We start from the raw sequence: 20,015 nt of genomic DNA on the forward strand, positions 1-20,015 counted from the left end.
CAGAAGAAGGATTTATTAAGATGGTCCTTGGAGTTGTGTTCGTTTAAATTAACATGCATTCATCCTCCAGGGAGGAAACCAGGTGTGACCATGGGCTCCACAACATTCATGTTAATTGCTGTCTCCTTCCCTCCCCCAAAGCATAATGAGTCAAAAATGTTCTCAGGGCCCGTCCCCATTAACAAGGAGCACAAAGGAGCCTGCCTGCCTTGGAGAGGGCTCAATATTTAAGGTTCACCACTGGGTCTGAGGCACATTTACACCAGGATCAGAGATGATTTGGAAGCTAACCCTGGTAAACGGCAGCTGGAACATGATCTAGGTGCCTGAACCCTTTTCCAGGTCCTTATATCTCCTCCCCTTTCTGGACAATGATGGGGCCAAAGTCTACTGAATTTTTCAAAGTCAGGATTTAGCCAAAGTATTCAGCACAAAGAGAGACCGAGTGGCCCAGGGGATAGAAAGCTGGCTTCAAAGGCAGGAAGACTCAGGTTTAAGCCTTGCCTCTGAAGGTACTGGTCATATGACCGTAGGCAAGTCACTCAGTTTTGGGGTGTCCTAGGCGGTTCTGTAAGTGGTTGAGACGGTGTCGCCCCACTGGAGGGAGTTTCCTCAACTGGTTTTTCCTACACCTGTGCAATCACAGATCCAGTCCCTCTCCCCTATTCAAAGTAGAGCCACGTGACCATCTATCAGCAATACTGGAGGGAATATTTTGGCAATGGGCAGGACCTTAGCGTGGATGGCTCCCAATCATCCCTCCCAACCCTGAGAGTCTGTGAGTCTCTGGTATCTTGTAGTTTCTCACTCTCAGCATCCTCCTTGAAGCTCTTTCTGGCCTGGCCACTTAGCCAAATCAAACCCAGTCTTCAGGTCTGGGTGCAAGTGCCTCCTTATCTATGAAGCTGCCTACAGTGACCTCCCTCCTTTTACAGCCTGGACTGTCACTTGGTTCTTCAGGAATAAACAAACAAACATCTAAATAGGCAAAGGCAGTATATCTAATGTCCCTCCTTCCTTACTGGACTGAGAACTTCCCAGCATCACAGAATGACCTTTACACTTCTGGGAGCTCTGCTTCTCTTAGGGCAACTCAGGGTCACATTAGCCTCTGGGGTTCCCCAATCACATGATGCATATCAAGCTTGTGGTCCATTAAAACTTTCAAATCTTTTTTGGACAGACTACTGTCTAACCTTGTGTCCCTGTATAAATTAACCTCTCTCAGCCTCAGTTTTCCCATCTGTAAAAGGAGGGAGTTAGATTAGATGGCTTCTGAGATTCCTTCTGACTCTGGATTTACGACCAATAGTCACTTAACCTCTACCAGCCTCAGTTTCCCTATTTGTAAAATGAGAGGGAGGTGAACTAAATGGTGTCTCAGGTCCCTTCCAGCCCTGGATCTGTCACTCCGCGAGCTATGACCTGGATTTGTTTTCCCAAGCCTAAGCTAAGGGCAAGTCCTTCTGAGCACAGGGCAGTGTGGCTTCCAGTTACTGTAGGGGAGAAGATTTTGCCCACTCTAATTCTTCAGCTCCAGATCAGCAAGCTGACTGTTAGCAAAGTTAAACCATCCCGGGGAGACCGTAAAAGATGGCCCTAGAAGAGCAGGCCCTCCCCCTGGGTCACTGGCTAATGGGTACCCAGGACCCACCAGGGACCTTCCTCATCAAACAATCCATGGTCCACGGACACAGCCCAGGTAATGATGCAACCCCTTCCCTTCCTCGGATGGTATTTCACCACTCCCCAAAGCAGCCCTGGAAACCAGAGACCATCTGGCTCGAAGGACACTGGATCCTCCAGGGAACCTGGGACAAACTTCCAAGCGTGGTCCATGGTGGTTTCGGTTTCCTTGGTTTCTTTTTTCTCCCTCCCCTTTTTTCTTTTAAACAAACAAAAACATTTCACATTACTGGACAAGCACTACGCTGTTAAGAAAAAAAAAACAACCTCACTTAATAACTACCCACACTTTCTTCCCACCAAATACGGAAGATAATGGTAATTGTTTGAATGGGGGGAGGTCTTAAATGCAGAACTTCCTGCTCTAAGTAACTTACTCCAGAAACCAGGGGTGGAGGCGCTGGGCAAGGATACTCATGGGATGATAGACCTTGAGTTGGAAGGTTCTTAGAGGCCCCCTAGTCCTACCCCATCATTTTACAGATGAGGAAACTGAGACCCAGAGAGGACAAACATTTTACCAAGGTTTCCCAGGTAGTAAGTGGAAGAACTATAATTTGTACGCTGGTCCTCTGATTCCAAATAAAGCTCTCTTATCATCACAACACACAAATCTCAATTTCTCTCCCTCCCTCTTTCTCACTTCCCTCTCTTCCTCTCTTTTCTTCTCTCTTTCTCTCCCCCCGCCCCAATCAAAGTTTACTTTTGTGGTAAGAAAATCCTAACAATTAGGGATTGTTAATGTGACAAGAAAAATGATTCCCTTCAAAAAATGAGGACATACATTCCAGTACCCCTGATCAGGTATGTGACTCAGGTTACACTGAAAATCTGTCACATGATTCACTGTTCTGCGGTTCTGTTTCTGAAGTTCACAGAACATTTCAGATGCAGTAGACCCCCCCCCCCAAGATATATAAGGGTCCTACCAAGGAGCTCCAGAAAGATGCACAGATATCTGGGATAAAGACAGGTCAGCCAGGACAGTCAGTGTCAAGCTTCAAACATTTACTGAATGTTCCTGGGTATCCAGCTAAGGGAGAATACAAGACAAAATGACAAGTTCCATCTTTTGGATCACTCATAGTCAAGTTAGAGAGAGATAAGACTAATATAAAGACTTAGGTTCAAATCCTATCGATTACTGCTTGTATGATTCTGGACAAATCACTTAACCTTTTGAATACAGGGAAGGTTCTAAAATGTGGCACTCAGAACTGAAATGCAACGCTCCAGATGTGCTCCAATTAGGGTAAAGCACGCATCACTACCTCCTTATTCTTGCAAGCCACACCTCTTCTTATACACACCAAGATCACATTCCCTTTCTTGTGGTTGTATTGCCACTGTTACTTTATTCAACTTGCAAGCTGCTCAAAGTCACAGATCATTTTTACACAAACTGTGATCTAGTTATGCCTCCCCATCTTATACTCATGACATTTATTTTTTGAACCTAAGTGTAAGATTTGACATTTACCCCTAATAAATGGCATCTCGTAAGTTCCAGCCCAATCATCTCTTAGGATATTTTTTAATTCAATCTTTGTAATTCATTAGGCTAGCTATCTCTCCTAGTTTTGCATGACAAGTATGCCAACTATTCCTTTATCCAAGTCTCTGATCAAAATGTTGACTAGCACAGATCCCTGGGGCACCATACTCAATACCTTCTTCCAACCTAACACTAAATCTTTCACGATGACTCTTTGGGACTGACCATTATTCACTTAGCTCCTAATCCATCTAAGAGTACTATCATACAGTCTACTTCTCTCCATCTTTCCAACCAAAACAGCATGAGAGTTTTTATCAAATGATCTGGTCAAATCTAGGTAAATTATATCTTCTTTTTTTCCCTTGATCTACCAGTTTAATAGGACAGGATCAGGAATTAGACCTGTGATTTCACTGGAATGGAAACACCCTCTATCAGTACAGGTCATCGCTTTTCTTTATAAGTTAAAGTGTTAAGAGAGTTGCCTGCCAGCAACGAATGAGATGAATGTTAAAGTTACATAACCAGGGTTATGTCCAGGTGAAGCGTGAATCTAGGTCCTTCTGGCTTTGAGGCTAGCTCTTTATTCACTGTACCACACTGTGTCTCAGTTTACATAGTCTGCTATGACCTGTTCTTGATGAAGCCATGTTGGTACTTTGCCATCACTGTTTCCCTTTCTACATGTTCCCTAGCCATTCCTTCAATAATATGTGCTCGAATTTTGCCAGGAATCAAAGTCAATAAAAGTCAAGCTCATTCTCCTGTACTTGGAAGATTCTCCTCTCTTCCCCCCTCCTCTTTCTCTCTTTAATTGAAATATTATGTCTCCCCCTCAGTTCCCTTTCTTCACAGTTTTTCAGAGATCACTGACAACAGCGTAAGTACTCCAGAATGCTGTTCATCTCAACCAATAAACATGCATTTATTAAATACTATGCACCAGGCACTGGGAACATAGATACAAAAGTGAGCTAGTGCCTACCCTCTAAGATTTTACATGCAAATAAGGAGATATGTCAAGTTCATAGATAAATAAATACACTAGAATCAATATACCTTATGATTGCGGGGGGGGGGTGGTGGTGGTGAAGATTAACTGGGGAAATCAGAAAAAGCCTCCTGAAAGAGACAGAATCTGAGCTGAGCCTTAGAGGGAGCTAGGGCCAAATCACCTGTATTCATCTAAGGCAGCTAGGAGACCTCATCTTCCTTACTGATCTTGAGTATCCACTCCACATGAACCACATCTGTTCTTGCCTTTCCAGAGGAAAATGCATTCTTCTTGGCAGAGAAAGCAAAATAAAAATTGAGTAGTTCTGCCCTCACTATGCTCATTGTTACCACCATCCCCTATAGTTTCATTCAACGTTTCATCCATCTACTTATCTATTGGTCACATTTTATCTTCTTAAGTAGAATGTGAGCTTGTTGAGGGCAGGGATGGTTGTGTCTTTGTCTTGGTATCCCCTGCGCTTAGCAACAGTATCTTGGGCACAGCATGTGGAGCCACACCAGCTACAGTCTGACAGAGAGGAGATACACCCCCCCAATCAAAGGGCATATCCAGTGGTTTGGGGGTTCACTAGTTATTATTGCTGCATTTGGCCCAGGCTCTCTTTCCTAGCATCCCTCACTAATTTAGAAACAAAATTAAGCATTTTTTCCTGTGGTCTGTCACAATCACATTTTCTAACAGTTGAAATTTGGATTTGTGTCTCCCCCCCCCAAATTCCACAATACTCCAGCCCCCATTCCTCATTTTTCCCAGAAGCAGATGCTTGCATCTCTGGGGTAGGCAGCAGTCTCTCAGAGTTGGTTTCTGGATACTCCTTATCACTCCTGGATTTTAACACTTACAAAGCAAAACTATACAGTCAGTGAGACAGATTCTGAAGGCGGTCTTTGAGGCCTGGCAACATCACCTGGGGAGTGAGGAAGGGGAGGGTTTGACACCTGGTCATCATCCAAAGCAACCACAAGGCTCTGGGACGGCTCCAGACAGCCCACAAAATGAACCGCAGTGGCCAGATCACCTGGGGGCTTCTTTTTTTTTTTTTTAAAGCTGCCTTCACATTGAAGTCACCTGCATCCCTGGGCAAGAAGTAACAGACTAATAACACCCTCTCCAGAAAGCCCAATTACAGGCATCTAGCTAGCCTGAGTTCAGCTCCTACAGGTTCCCTGGCAGGCCCAGACCTTCGATCTAACTCAATGTCTGCCTAATGGATGAATCTTGTTCAGACTCTATCAGTGTCAGCAGCAATCCACTCAAGTACACCGAGGTGTGCTTAATGAAGGCACTGCTTCTAGCAGCTGAGGGCAATCAGGGAAGACTTCACGTAATAAGTGGCACTTGAGCTCAATATTGAAGGAAACTAGAGATTCCAAGAGACAGAGGTGAGAATTCCAGCCACGGAGCATGGCTAGCACAAAGTTATGGAGGTAGGAATTAGAAACAATTAGGACTAGAACTCTTGCCACCGTAGCACAGCCCAGTACAGCTGAGGAAATGATGGACATTGAGGGAAATGCAGCTAGTTACCAAGGAGATGAGCTTGGCTGGAGCAGACCCAGGCAAGGTTGTGATGAAGCACCAGACCCTGGCCACTGGAGAAAGACTTACTCTCCTGGGGCAACTGGCCCAAAGTGAAGTCTGGCAGTGCCAATTCACCCCCAGCTGCTGCTCAGCCACTGGTTGGGGAGTTTTCTCTGTTGCAATAGTGGCTGTGGTTTGAATGACAATTTGAGAGAGAGCAGAAAGGGTCGACCCAGGCCATGCTCCTCAGGAGAAGGAAATTAACTCATCACTAGCCACCCACCTGACAGCATTAAAAAACAAAAGAAAACAAAAAATCCAGCAAAGGCTGCCCATGAAGCTTCCTTTAATCAGACACCTTTTCCAGGGTCTGTATGGGGCTGGGGTGGGGAACCTGTGGGAACCTTCAAAATGGCACACTTGAGGATCTACAGAGCCACATGTGACCTCGAGGTTCCCCACCCCTGCAGGGGCTTGGAAAAGCCAGCCAGTCCTGGAAAGGGGTGAGGGGGGTGCTTAAGAACACCCTGAGAAGCTCAGTGACCACCTGTCTGGGATACTGTGGGGCTAGAAACATATGGAGTGAAAGAGCAGACTATTTGACCCCAGCCAGCTCTAAGACTGCAAGTCTCTAAGATCAGATTTGGCAGAGGAGTGAGCCTCAGGCAGAGACAAAGAAGAATCGGGGTTCAAATCCCTCCTCCAGACTTCCTAGATGGGTGGCCCTGGGGTAGTCACTAAAATTCTCTAAGATTCAGGTTCCTCATTAGAAAAATGGGGATAATACTAACACCTGCATGCCAGGGTGTTGTGAGGATCAAATAAGATCACTTATATAAAGTAAAGCTTTAAAGCGATATTCAAATATTAGCTATTATGATAAGGAGGAGGAGGAAGATGTTTATGAGGGTAGGGGTGTGTGTGTGTGTGTGTGTGTGTGTGTGTGTGTGTGTGTGTGTGTGTGTGTGTGTGTGTGTGTGTGTGCAGTCACACTAAGAGTTTACTTTAGATTTTCATGGTCAAGAGTAACAGCAGCCACTAGAGGGAGCCACTATAACTCGAGCGCCCATGACAAAGGAGACATCTATCAGGGAGGCGATTCTGTGCACGCCACTGACCAAACTTCCACTCTCTCCCGGCAAATTTTGCTTCCAAGTCTCCAACACATGAGAAGCTGAGAAATGAGGTTAATGCTGACTAGACACTAAAATCCCCACTGTGAAACAGAACCAGGAAAACAGACAAGATAGACACAACGTTGCAAATAGAAAGAACAAAAGGGAAAAAAAATTAAACGGACTGCTATGTAACTCTAACCCTGAAGAGGAGCTCGGGGACCTCAGACCGGCAAGGTCTGTCCCTGCTGTCGTTCAGCTGTTTCAGTAGTGTCCGACTCTATGCCACGCCATTGGGGGTGTTTTGATCATCTAATCCAACCCCTCATTTTACAGATGAGGAAACTGAGGCACAAAGGGCTAATCAACTTGCCCAAGGTCACAAGATGCAGCATCTGCATCCCAAGTCCATCCACTCCCAAGCCAGTGCACGTTCTGCTGTAAAGTGCTGCCTGTGGTCCGCCACGTCCACGCTCCCTAACAGCTGGGATTCAGCCTCACTGCAGAGATAGCAGAAGGTTCCTCTTTCCCTTCTTTGCGGCAGTGAGGGACTGTCAGTGTGGAATGCTATATACTCTTCAGACTTGGTTGTGTTGGCTAATTTTGTTGAACTGGTTTCTCCCCCCCTTTAAAAAAAACTCTTTGATGTTAGAGATAGGAAGGAGGAGAGAGAGGAGAGATATATTCAGAGATGGGGATGATCTAAAAACAAGAGAGATCAAACAGTGTATAAGAACAGACCGAAAACCAAACCACCCTCTATTGACCGTTTTCAACATCCTGGGGCCCGAGGGGCATTTCTCTTCATCTCTCATTCACTGTTGTGTCCCTCCACAGCCCAGCTGAATGAACCACTCAAGCTCCGTGATCCCCCCCCCCCCCACCCACAGCCAGCCAGAAAATGCTCGGTCAGTGCCTGTTTCGTAGTGGTAATATCCTGGAATCCTGGTCAAGTTCAGTCTTGCACCCTGGGCAAGATCATGGTGATGATTCTGCTTTCCCTCCCACTCAGCCAGGCTGATTAATGCAGGTACCACAGCGGGGAGTTGTGGAAGGTACCCAAGAAATCTGGCAGGAAGACACATAGGAGAGGGATCTCAGGAGGTGAGAGCTAATTATTCCATCCTCTCCCCCTGGGCTGGAATGCTTTAAGCACCATCACATTGGAAAGAGGTATTTTTAAAAAGATGAAATTAATAAGGGCTGTGTCCAATCCAAGAATTAGATTCTAATGTCAGCCATGCCACTGACCAACTATATGACCTTGGACCAGTCCCCTCCATGCCTCTGGTTTTTAACCTCCTCTCTTGTAATATGAGAGGATTAGATTCTATGATCTCTGAAGGGCCTTTCTATTCTAAAAATCAGATGATCTCTAATAAATGGAATAAAGGTATTACGGGAAAGGGACAAGGCAAGAGAAATCATTCTCTTGTTACCAGGGAGAAGGTAATAATAAGATTGTAATTTAAAAAAGTTGAGAAAATAATCATCTAGAATCATGGCATCATAGATCTGGAGTTAGATGGGACCTCATCTAGTCCAATTCTTAGCCTACAGTTTGAGGGACAGGGAAACTGAGGCCCAGGGAAGTGAAGTGATCTGCCCAAGATCATCAGGATAAGTCTCCAAAGTAGGATTTGAACCCAGCCCCATGACTGCAAATGCTTTTTACCAGGCTGTCTGCCTGTCTTCAGGTAATTCAGTAGAGGATTCTCAGAACGGTTTTCCTAGAGAAGATGGAGGTTTACAAATCTGTGGATGACGTGGGGGAAAAAAAGCACAATGCTCTACTTTATTTTCTCTATGGAGGCTCTCAGTCAGTGACTGGCTCCTCTAAGGCTGTTAGGATGTTTGGATCACTTTAAAAGAAGCCTAATGACTTACATAAACTAAGGTATAGTGAGCAGAGCCAGAAGTATTAGGACAATGGGAATGAATGTTGTGAACAACATCACACATAAAATTGGCCACTGTGTAATTAAAAGGATCACACTTGTCTCCCCTCACCCTAAGGACCCCCCCCCCCAAGAGGAGAAAATGCACCTCCTTCCCTTCTTTGCCAAGATGGGACACTAAGTGTGAAACATACATATACTGTTAGACCTGCTTGATAGGATGGCTGGTCTTATTGAATTGCTTCCCCTCTTTCTTTTTTTCTCTTTGCCTATAAGGGAGGGCTCTGGGGAGAAGAGAGCAGAGTAATTCATTTGGAAATGAATTTTAAAACAAAAGGGAAAAAACCTCCTTTGGCCTCAGTTTCTACATTTGTAAAATGAGGTGGTTGGTCTCCCCCCCTCGCCCCTTAGGGAGGAAGTATCATATGGGGACATGTAGGTGATAGGAAAACAAAATATCACAATGCAATAAAATTAGGGGCTTGGATTAGATGGCCTCTGAGGGCCCTTCCAGCCCTAGCTATATGATTCCATGAAAAAGAAATAAAATAAAATAAACCAATGGATAAACTGAGGCACTGCAGGTAATAATGTTTCAGAAAAAAAGAAGCTAAGATGAGGTAAGCTCCAAACCTAGATCTAACATGATCTAATTCTACACTTCCTGTTGGCCAGCTTTCAGTGGGTCCTGCTTCAACAGGGGCTGCCTCACACAACTGGAAAAATCCTCTTGGTTAGATAACCAAGAAGGGACAACCATACTGAGTTCTTATGCAGTGCCTTGCCTTTTTCTGGAAATAAGGTAAGCAACAATACTTTGTACCCTGGGAAGAAAATTCCCCTGAAAGATTCCCAATAAGCATACCCCATGAAAAATGCACCTCTGTCCCATGCCCATGAAGTACCTTCATCCTTCATCAGTAAAGCCCCTAGCACAGCTTTCATGACACAGTGTCCCTAATCCCTACACAGAGTCACAGGCTCAGCTGTCCTGTGTGACAAATGGGCATCACAGACCTCCAGAATCCAGCAGAGATTCTTGCAGAGATTTTGAGTGATCTAAATCTGCTACAGAAGGGCCTATTTCCTAATGAATCCTGACTCTGCCCAGGCTCTTCAGGAGATCATAATATGTTCTACCCCTCAATTCCCCTATGGCCTTCAAACCTTTTCCCATACCTGAGCTACTGACTCATCAAAAAATGAATCCGTTGGCCAACTATAACCCACCCAGATATTTAATAAGTAAAGCAGAATCATAACAACAGCCCACAATTCCATACTGCCTCAAGGATTCTATAGTACCTTCCATACAACAGCCCTGTGAGATAGGTAGCCCAAACATTATTTTCCACATTTTATTGGCAGAGAAAAAGGGGAGATTAAGTGACTTGTCTAGGGTCACACAGCTAGTGTCATAGCTAGGAATTCAACTGAAGTCTTCTGGCCTCCAATCCTGCTTTCTTTCCACCATACCACATGAGAGTCAAGTGTAACAATACAGTCTCGGAGGGAGGGGGACAGATGGTGGGATTGACTCATTTTTTGTCTTTTCATCTCAACACACTGATAATAAGTTTAAATGAATAACTGAATTGTCACCTCCCACCCTGTATACTCAAGTGACTGTTGTCCTTCAACGAAGTCCTCCCTAGACAGATGACACATTGATTCCAATGACCAATGATGCTGCTGTTGCTCAAATCCTGGTGAGGGCTCCTCTTCGGGAGTTGCTGTAAGTACACCATTTCTCAAGGGCGCTGCTCTGAGCACAGATTCATTCATTCAATCAATCAAGCTTGCTATTTTATGAAGTCACACTCTGTGGGACCGCCAAGTGATTTCTCCTACCAAAATGACTCCTCACTCTGAAAGTATTAAATAATAATAACCGTTGATATAGGGCTTTAACGCTTACAAATTGAATCAGTCATAATCACATTGGAACATCACAATGCTCCTGGGAGGTAAATACTACAGAGAGTATCTCTATCTTAAAGATGTCAGAGAGGTCAAGTGACCTGCCTGTGGAGACACAGTAAATGTGTTAGAGTGGGATTTCAACCCAGCTCTTCCTATGTCTTTCTCCACACTCCAAAAATTAACTTATATTTTTTATTCACTTTGTATATTTTTACATATGCTTAATAAACATTTGGTAAGCACCTACTATGTGCCAGGTGCTTAATGCATACTGGATCCTCACAATAACCTTGGGGGTTGCTGCTATTATTATTCCCATTTGACAGATGAAGAAACCAAGGCAGAAAACGGTTAAAGGACATGCCCAGGATCACACAGCTATTAAGTGTCTGAAGCCAGATTTGAACCCAGGTCTTCCTGATTCCAAATCCAGGGCTCTATCTTGTATGATATGTACACAAATCAACAGAATGTAAGCTCCCTGCGGGCAGGGACTCTTTCATTTTTGTCTCTATATTTCCAGCACCTAAAACTGTACCTGGCACACAGCAGATGCTTAATAAATACTTGCTGAATGACAGACTGATTTCTGACTTCAAGTCCAGCCTCTAGCTACTACTTCATGCTGACTTTCAAGATCCTACCTCAAATTGCTTGTCTGAAAAAGGAGTAACTTCACAGCTAAGAGAATCCTTCTTCCAAGTAGGCATAATTAGAGATAAGAACACCGTTTCAAAATTCCGTAACTCCCAACCCACCGGAAGTTTTACCCTGCGGGTTCAGCTCACATCACTAGATTCTTCCTCATGTCTTACCTCTCACTCCAAATGTAAACCTTCCCCACCAAAACAGTGACCTAAAATGCTTTTGTCTCCTCTGCCTCATTCTTAAGGAAGGTGTCCTCCCTTCCTCCCACTTCCCACCTGCCCCTCTGGTTTACAAGGAAAGGCAGTGCTATATTTCATCCCAGACTGTCCCTAGGCTTTGGACTAAGGTCCTAGACCTAGATCATAGATCTAGGAAGGGACCTCAGAGGTAATCTGGTCAACCTCTCTCATTATCTCAATGGGGAAACCAAAGCTTAGACAAGCAAAGTGATTTGTCTAAGGTCACAAAGTAACCATCAGAGTGGGATTTGAATCCAGGTTTTCTGACTCCAGAACCAGAGCTCTTTCCACTGGTACCAACTCTTTGTAAGATACTCAAAGTCTAAGAAAAGAAGAAAACATAGTCTTGGTATAGTGGTGAGGAAGGGGTCTTAAGGTGAGCAAGACCTGGGTTCAAATTCCACCTCAGACGATTACTAGCTGTATGAGCCTAGATGTTGGTCGACTGACCTCTGTTTACTTTGGTTTCCTCATTTAAAACAAGATGGGAGAGGGTTTGGAGTTTGATGGTGTCTAAGCTCCCTTTCAACTTTAAATCTTTGGTTTTATGAACCTACTCGGATGGAGAGGAATTTAATCTAGGTGGGGAAACAAGAAAGATGTGTATGGGGGAAATGTGTGTATATATGCATATAAATAGCAGTCCATAAAAAAGTACCATAAAAGTAACAATATAAAAATGTCACAAGGTGGTTCATATTTAGATGCCAGGGGACAGATAAACATTTGGCGTTTCGAGTTTCATAAAGCATAAGATCATGGAGTGGGAGTGGTCTAGGGCAGCCTCACAGGGGAGGCAGGTCTCAAAGTCTGCCACCTGACATTACCTCTACCCAATTTATTTCAGCTTTTAAATAGACCCGGCCTAAATTCCCCCTCCAGGTTTTGGGCCAAGGACAGGACAGACAGCTCATTCCTGAGCTATTCCAATCAGCTTTCCTTATTAAGCAGAAATGCCTGATAGGCAGACATTTGCCACATGGACAGAGCTTGTCCATGCTCAAAATCGGACGGGGATGGAGTCCTATTATAGGGCTTACTGGGTTTAGAATGTGAAATCACATACACATGTCTTGGCTGAGATTGCCTTAAGTGATTCCCCACCCCTTGGTGTCTCAAGCAGAAAAGGAGCCAAAGAAAAGCCCGGATATTCCAGCTTGGAACCTATCATTAAAAGGTTTCAGACTATAAAGCCTCACAGTGAAACTGAGTCCTCACTGGCCAGAAGCTTCCCTTTTTTTTTTTTTTTTAGCTTCTCTCTCATAATCTCACTGCTCTCAGCAGAAGGGAGTATCCAGCAGGGATTCTCCAGGCCCAATGAATAAAGGAGTTCAAAGGCCAATCACCCACTTACAAAGAGACCTTCTCTGCAAAAATCTTCAGTCAGAAAAAAAGAAGCAACAAGGATAACTAAACCAGGCATATCCTTTAAAAGCACAAACACCCCAGCGACTGCATCTCCTTACAGGCAGAGTGTTTCATTTTTTTGTCTTCATAAGCATCTTGCATGGATACACAGTAGGTACTTCATAAAGACTTAGTGATGCTTTCACCAGTCAGATTGCCTTAATAAGCATTTTCAGTCTCACTCCAACCTTGCAGGGTGGCACATTAGCTTCCATAGGAATCCAATTTCTCCCTGGTCTTTACATGCCCCTATACCTGAAACTGCAAGCCAAGCCCCCAACTGGTGGAGGCCAATAGTTAGGTCCAACTCCACCCTCCTGTCAGTATCACAGGGATGGATTCAAGAAAGGAAGATGGCTTTGTGTGGAAAAGGAAGCTTGCAGGGGCACTGCTGCAGGCTGTCCCACCCTAGAAGGTCCTAGACCTACAACTGGAAGGCACCTCAGGCCAGCCTCTCATTTTATAGAGCAGGCTTGCGATAGGGTTGGACTAAAACCTCATTTCTAACTCTGAATTCCTATGATTCTTTGTCACTCTAAGGTTATTTTTACAGATTCAAAAGACGTCAGAGCTAGGACTTCAAAGGCCATCCAGTTCATTTTACTAAGGAAGAAACCGAGGCCCAGTGAAGCCAAGTCTTAGTAAGTCGGTTTCTACCACACAGGTGGTAATCCTGTAATAGTCTCCCCCTCCCCCACCCACCGAGGAGAGACACCTGCACCCTTAGAGAAACCTGGTTTTAGCAAGTCCTTTGCAAACAACGGAAATAGAGACATCTTGGCTTCAACAGGTATCATTCTCCCCTCAACCCCAACTGTCTCCCTGGAAGACCAGCGCTCTTGTCCTCAGGTTCGGGATTCATCTTCTGCATGAGCAGGAGAGGGCAGGGGCGGGCTGCCAGATGCCTGTGGATGACTGAGGGACGGGCTCCTTATAAAGAAGTGACAGTTGTTGAGAGAAATCCAAAGAGCTTCTCCGGCTGCAGTTAGCCAGGGCCGGTCCCTGGGGGTGGCTCTGCCTGACTCTTCGTCAGCGGCCTGATGCCGTCTCATTCTCTCTCCCAGAATGTACGAACTGGGCAGATGGCTCTCAGCTGTGAGCCATGAGGTTAGGAGTAAGACTTCCCTGGGACAACCACCCCCAGGCTACACACAGCATGGGAAGGGACGCTGCTTTCTGCTCTTTGATCCACAACAAAAACTCATCTGCAAACACAGACCAGAATTTCACCAAATCTCTTTTTGCTGTTTAAAATCTCTAGCTTTGTGAAAAGGAAAAAAAAAACCCATAAGAAAAACAACAAAACAAAATCTAAACCCTTTCCCCTCCCCCAACTCCCCCCCCATCATCTCTACTCTCTTGGGACAGAAGCCAGACACCTCCTCCAATAGAGGGTCCACTTCCTCACTCGGTCTCCATCACTAAACACGCTGTTTCCATCCCAATTCCAAGGCAGGAGAAAGCCCTTCTAGCGGTAACCTTGCCTCCCTCTTGTCCCCCACTCTCTTCTCTCGGATCCCCTTTCTCCACGCTGTTGCTGCCCGCCACAGAGCCCCATCCCCTGGGTGGCCTGAGAGCCGACTTGCCCAGGAACTGGCCCTGGCCCGGGGTGGAGGCGGCTGCTGCTGGCCCGAGGGGATTCAGCCCGTCGGCCCACCGGGAGAAGCCCCAGGGAGGCCAGTCCCAGGGCCACTAGGGCTGGGGGAGGGGGAGGCCCAGAGACCACGCTCCCTGGTGACCGACCACTTACTTGCCCGGCCTCTCTGTCTCCCTCACAAATGGCATTTCTGCCGCTCCCATACACTTTTCTTCACCCTCTTTTAACCCTAAGCCTGTACGGATGGGAGCTAAGATGACCAGGAGAACTTTCCGAAGCGGCCGCAGTGAAGGAGGATGAGGATGAAGATGAGGATGGTGGTGGGGGTGGCTGGAAAAGCCGGTCGGTCCCCTGCCCACCTGCCCCGAGGCTCCGATCGCAGGCGTGCCCCAGGGTTCTCCCCCCTCCCCCTGGAGCTGCAGCGGGCGGCCCGGGCGGGGGCTGCCCCTAGGAACTTGGTCCCATTTCCCGTCCCCCCCCCGCACCCCTCCCGTGCCCCCTGGCCTGAGGGTTTGGCCGGGGGGGGGCAGCGGGCGCCCTCCCCAGCTCCGCGGCTGCCCGCAACGAATGGCCCCACTCACCGGAGATCTCTGCCTGAGGCACGCCGCTCAGGCTGAAGCCTTTGGCCCCGTAGACCTGGCGGACCTCGGCGCAGCTCCTGCTCTTGCTGCCCCCCGGCTCCCCGCGGGCCGAGGCGGCGGCGGCCACCCAGAGGAGCCAGCAGCTTCGCACGAGGAGATCCATGGCCGGCCGGCCGCCGCCCTCCTGTCCGTCCGCCGGTCCGCCTGTCCCCCGCTGCGCCCCGCCGCCGTCCGGCGGACGAAGGGCAGAGCCAAGGTCCCGGTGCGCCGAGTCGCTGCCTGGAGGAGGTGGCGGAGGACGCGGCGGCAGCAGCGGAGGCAGAGGCAGCGGGAGGAGGAGGAGGAGGAGAAGGAGGAGGAGGAGGAGGAGGAGGACAACAACAAAAGCCCGGGGCGAGTTCGACCGGCGCAGATTCAGCCAGGCACAGTCCGCGGCGGCGGCAGCAGCAGGAGCAGCTTCAGCAGCGGCAGCCGCGAAGCGCTCGCGCTCGGTCCCACCTTCGGCCCCACCCCCGGCCCGGCCCCCTCGGCGGAGGGGAGAGGGAGGAGGAAGAGGAGGAGGAAGGGGGGGTGGAGAGGCGGTGGCGAGGCCGGCGCGCGGGGGCGAGGCGAGGCGGGGCGGGGCAGGGAAGGGCGGGCCCAGGCCGGGCGGGGCCTTGGATGGGGCGGGCTGGGGATGCGCGGAGCCCCGCGCGCTCCCGCCGACCGGCCACTCTGTGTCCGCCTCCGTCCGCCGCGCTCTTCTCGTCCCGCCCAGAGAGCCGACCTCGGGCTAGCGAGGATCCTGCCGGGGGTGGGGGCAGAGGGCGGGATCTCGGGGGGCGCGCGGGTGGGGTGCACACGCGCCCTGTAGATGGAGAACTGGAGAAAGGGATGGAGAGTAGAGTCGCCACCGGCGGCGCGGGACTGTCTGACTCCGGGGCGAATATCACAAGCCCTGGGGAAGGGGGCGGCGGCCAGAACCTGGGACTACACATTCGTGGGGCTGGGGGTGGGGTGGGGTACACTGAGCCGCGCGGGTCCGGCCGGAGGAGGGGACAGTGCAGAGACACCGGGGAGAAGTGCCCGCTCTCTCCTGCCCCGAGCCTGGCGCGCTTCTTCTGGGCTTGGGGCGGCGGCACCACCTGCAAAAAGGGAGCGGAGGATTGGGAGTAGGGGAAAGAGCAGGGTTGGGGGGGCCGAGTGAAGCGAGACTTTTTTTCTTTTCTGAAGCTGAGGCAGGGCTTCCCCCGCCGGACGTGGCGTCATACCACCTAGGCTACCAATCAGAGGCTTCCCCCGCCCCCAGCCCAAATCAGCAGCAGCACCACTCGGCGCCCCCACGTCCCCCTTCCCTCCTAGGTCGGCTCTCCAGTTAATAGCTGACATTGATCTCTCCCTTCGCCCGGGCTCCTCCATCCACATGCCCTCCCTCCACCTCTTCTCCTCTGTCTACATCCCTTTCCCCTCGTCCTCTGTCCACCTCTCTGTCTACACCTACGCCCACTTCTTCCCTGCTCAGACACATCACCCTCTTCCCAGCATGTTCTCCCCTTTGCCTCGGTTTACGCCCTGCGCCTTCTGACCTAGGTCCATACATCTTCCTATCTCCATACACACCCTGTTCTCTGTTCGGCAGCCCCCTTCTTCTTTCTCTCCACCCCCGCTTTCTGTCCTCCACGCACACTTCTCCCCTATCTCCACCTACAATCTCCACGATTTCTCTGGCCACACATGCTCCTTTCTTCTGCCCTCTCCTGCCTTTCCCCCTCCTTGGTCCACAGACCCTTCTTTCTGCTCCTTGTTCCTTCTTCCCATCTTCCATACTCACTTCGTTTCTCTTCCTTCAACTCTCTTCTTTCCCTCCTTTCCAATACTCCTGCCTTCTTGCATCCAGAGATCCTCCCTGCTTTTATTCTGTTGTCCTTCGCCCACCATCCCCACCAGAATTCAACTGTGACTGGCTCTCCTTCACCCCCACTGTTCCTCTTCAGGACTTTTATCATGAAAAGGTAAAGGGGGGCAGGCTTTCGATTTTCTGCCTCCCCCACCCCACAGGGAAGAAGAAGAACCTCAACAAATAACCCAGGATATTAGGAGAGGCACTGAACCAGTGGTTTTATTAGTGCAGGGACTTCCGGGATGAGGATTCTCTCTCTCTCATCAATTCAGATCCGAAAACATTCTGCAACTTATTCCGTTTGGATAGTTGCCTCCCCCCCCCCCCCCCCCCCCGCCCCACACCCGCAAGGCACGCTTGTGCTTCTTCACACCCCTGGAGAATCTGACCTCTGACCTCCATCCTGAATGCCCCCCTTTACCTAACAAATCCCTCAAAGGAGGCATGCTTCTGCGGAATGTCTCAGGGCCCCTTACTCCCTGCTCTCTTACCTAGAATGCAGAGTGGTGTCCTAGGGAGGTGGTAAACTGGGCTTTAAAAAACCTCAGGTAGAATCCTAGTGCTGTCACTGTGTGACCTTGGACAAGTTCCTTAACTACTCTGGGCCTGGATTTCCTCCTCTGTGAAGGGATTTCAATTAGATGATGTCTGAGGTCCTATCCAACTCTCTTTCTGGGCTCCTATGAGCCTCACTCTCCACTTCTGCTGGAGCTCAGTGATTCTGCTTACTTGTTGGTCTATGGATCCCAGTCACTACCTATTCCTTGACTAAGTCAAATGGGGAATGGTGTAAAGGATGTTGAGGGAAACCTAAGAGAAGGAAGACTTTGAGACCTCCTACTCCTCTTCTTCCTCCTCTTTCCTCTTCCTTCCTCTCTTTTTTCCTCTCCCCTCCTCCTCCTCCCTAACCTGCCCAGGCTGGAAGTGAAGAAATGGGCCTTGACTGGCACATGAGCTTTGATTTGCTCTTCTTGACCTTAGGAGGTGCCTGGTGTCTCTCTGAGAAACTTCTCAGAAATTGACATTCAGCATAAAGGTCATCGTAGATGATGGGGCACAATAGATAAAGTACTGACCTGAAGTTAGGAAGACTTGAGCTCAAATCAAGCCTCAGACACTTACTAGCTTTGGCAAGCTGTTTAACCTCTGTTTGCCCCACTTGAAAAATGGATTCATTCCAACACACCTGTAAAGAGAATGTCCAGTCTTCACTTGACCCCTTCTAGAGAGGGGAAAACCCTGTACCTCTAGAGGCAGATAATTCTACTTTTGGATATTTCTGTAAGAAATTTTTTTCTGACATCAACCTAAACAGCTCATTGCAGCAATAAACTCTGAGTTCTTCCTTCTGGGAATTATATAGATGGGGTAGTGGTCAGGGAAGAATCAACAAAGACTGAGGTTTTGAGCCTGTATAATTGAGAGAATTGATAGAACCACAGCCTGGGGTTGGTAAATGGATGCTTAACCTCTCTGCGCCCTGATTTCCTTGGCAGGGGAATGAGTGGGTTGGACTCCATGGCCCCCGGCATCCCTACCTGTTCTAGATCTATGACCCTATTATGCTTCCCATTTTATTTTCAGCCAAAGAGGATGATCTCCAGTCTAGGTTATTTCGAATTTAATTCAATTCAAGAAATAGCAGTTCTATACCTGTTTTAGGTGACAGCCCTTCACATATTGGAAGACGGATATTACTCTACCTCTAGCATCACTTGACTGAATCCTCACTTCTTCCGGCTGAACACTCACCTTTCTTTCATCCATTCCACATATGATGTGATCTCTGGGTCTTTTACCACCCTAATTGCCCTCCTCTTGGTGTTCCCTAATTTATCAGTGCCCTTCCTAAATTGTGGTGCCTGGGATACTATCACAGCTCTCGTCTGACCAGGGCAGAGTAGCAAAGGGAAGGGACTGCACATTTCTTTTTTATTTTTATTTCACTTTTGCTTTTTGGTGAGGCAATCGGGGTTCAGTGACTTGCCCAGGGTCACACAGCTAGTAAGTGTTATGTGTCTGAGACCGGATTTGAACTCAGATCCTCCTGACTCCAAGGCCGGAGCTCTATGCTGCCCTATAACACACATTTATTAATCGCCTACTACGTGCCAGGCGCTTTGCCAAGCACTTCATCAACGTTATCTTGTCGAATCCTGACAACAGCCCTGGGAGGCAGGTGCTCCTACAATCCCTGGTTTGTTGCTGCTTCTGCTGTTTGTCCTTCATTTTTGAAGATCTGTGATGTCATAAGGGAGATGAGGAAAGCAAGGCAGAGAGGGGTTAGTGGCTTGCCCAGGGTCACACGTCTGAGTAAGTATCTGAGACCAGATTTGAACTCAGGGTCTCTTGACTCCAGCACCAGGTCTCCTTCCACTGTGCCACCTGTCACGTCCTTATTTTTATGAGTACTCCTCAGTGTAGGCCAAGACTGTATCAGCTGCCATGTCAAACTGATGGCTTCTGTCGAGCATGTAGTCCGTGAAAACCCTCAGATCTTTTTAGACAGGCTTTTGTCTGAGCATTCCCCCTCCATCTTGTAATGTGTTGTTGATTTGTTTTTACTCCAATGTAAGATTTTATGTTTTTCTAAATTACAAAACTGTAGACATTTTGCACAGATGTGCGTCCTGTGGTACTTCTCCCACTTCTAAATTGTTTCAAGAATCTTGATGTAAGTACCTTTATGAGCTCTTTCACTACCTTGGCATACATTTTTATTTAATAATTCGATTCTTTTTGTATCCCTGGTGCTTAGCACAGTGCCTGGCACACAGTAGATGCTTAATAAATGTTTATTGATTGACTCATTCAAAGGAACTTGGTGCTTCCTTACCCTGGCTTTATCTTGGATCTCAATTCTCTATTCATCAAATAGAAAGTAAGCTTCTTGAGGGCAGGGCATTTTTGTCTTCATATCCTCAGCACCTACCCTAGCATAGTGCCTAACATATAGTGGATGCTAACTATTTGTTGAATTGAATTGAACTTTGAGCACCATCCTT

The 20,015-nt window shown here is 47.8% G+C and overlaps 1 protein-coding gene across 1 annotated transcript in view; it reads right to left on the reverse strand.

The window, feature by feature from the left end:
* Positions 1 to 20,015, reverse strand: part of LOC144457604 (uncharacterized) — a 191,428-nt gene that overhangs the window by 127,658 nt on the left and 43,755 nt on the right. Inside the window, exons 2-3 of the mRNA XM_078155434.1 lie at positions 16,025 to 16,255; positions 15,132 to 15,903 (exon numbers count right to left, since the gene is read on the reverse strand). Of these exons, the coding sequence (XP_078011560.1) occupies positions 15,132 to 15,903; positions 16,025 to 16,255 (1,003 nt within the window). The remainder of the gene's footprint in view (positions 1 to 15,131; positions 15,904 to 16,024; positions 16,256 to 20,015) is intronic.

This window comes from Phascolarctos cinereus, unplaced genomic scaffold, assembly GCF_003287225.1.
Source record: "Phascolarctos cinereus isolate Bilbo 61053 unplaced genomic scaffold, phaCin_HiC Scaffold_5;HRSCAF=322, whole genome shotgun sequence".
Taxonomy (NCBI): domain Eukaryota; kingdom Metazoa; phylum Chordata; class Mammalia; order Diprotodontia; family Phascolarctidae; genus Phascolarctos; species Phascolarctos cinereus.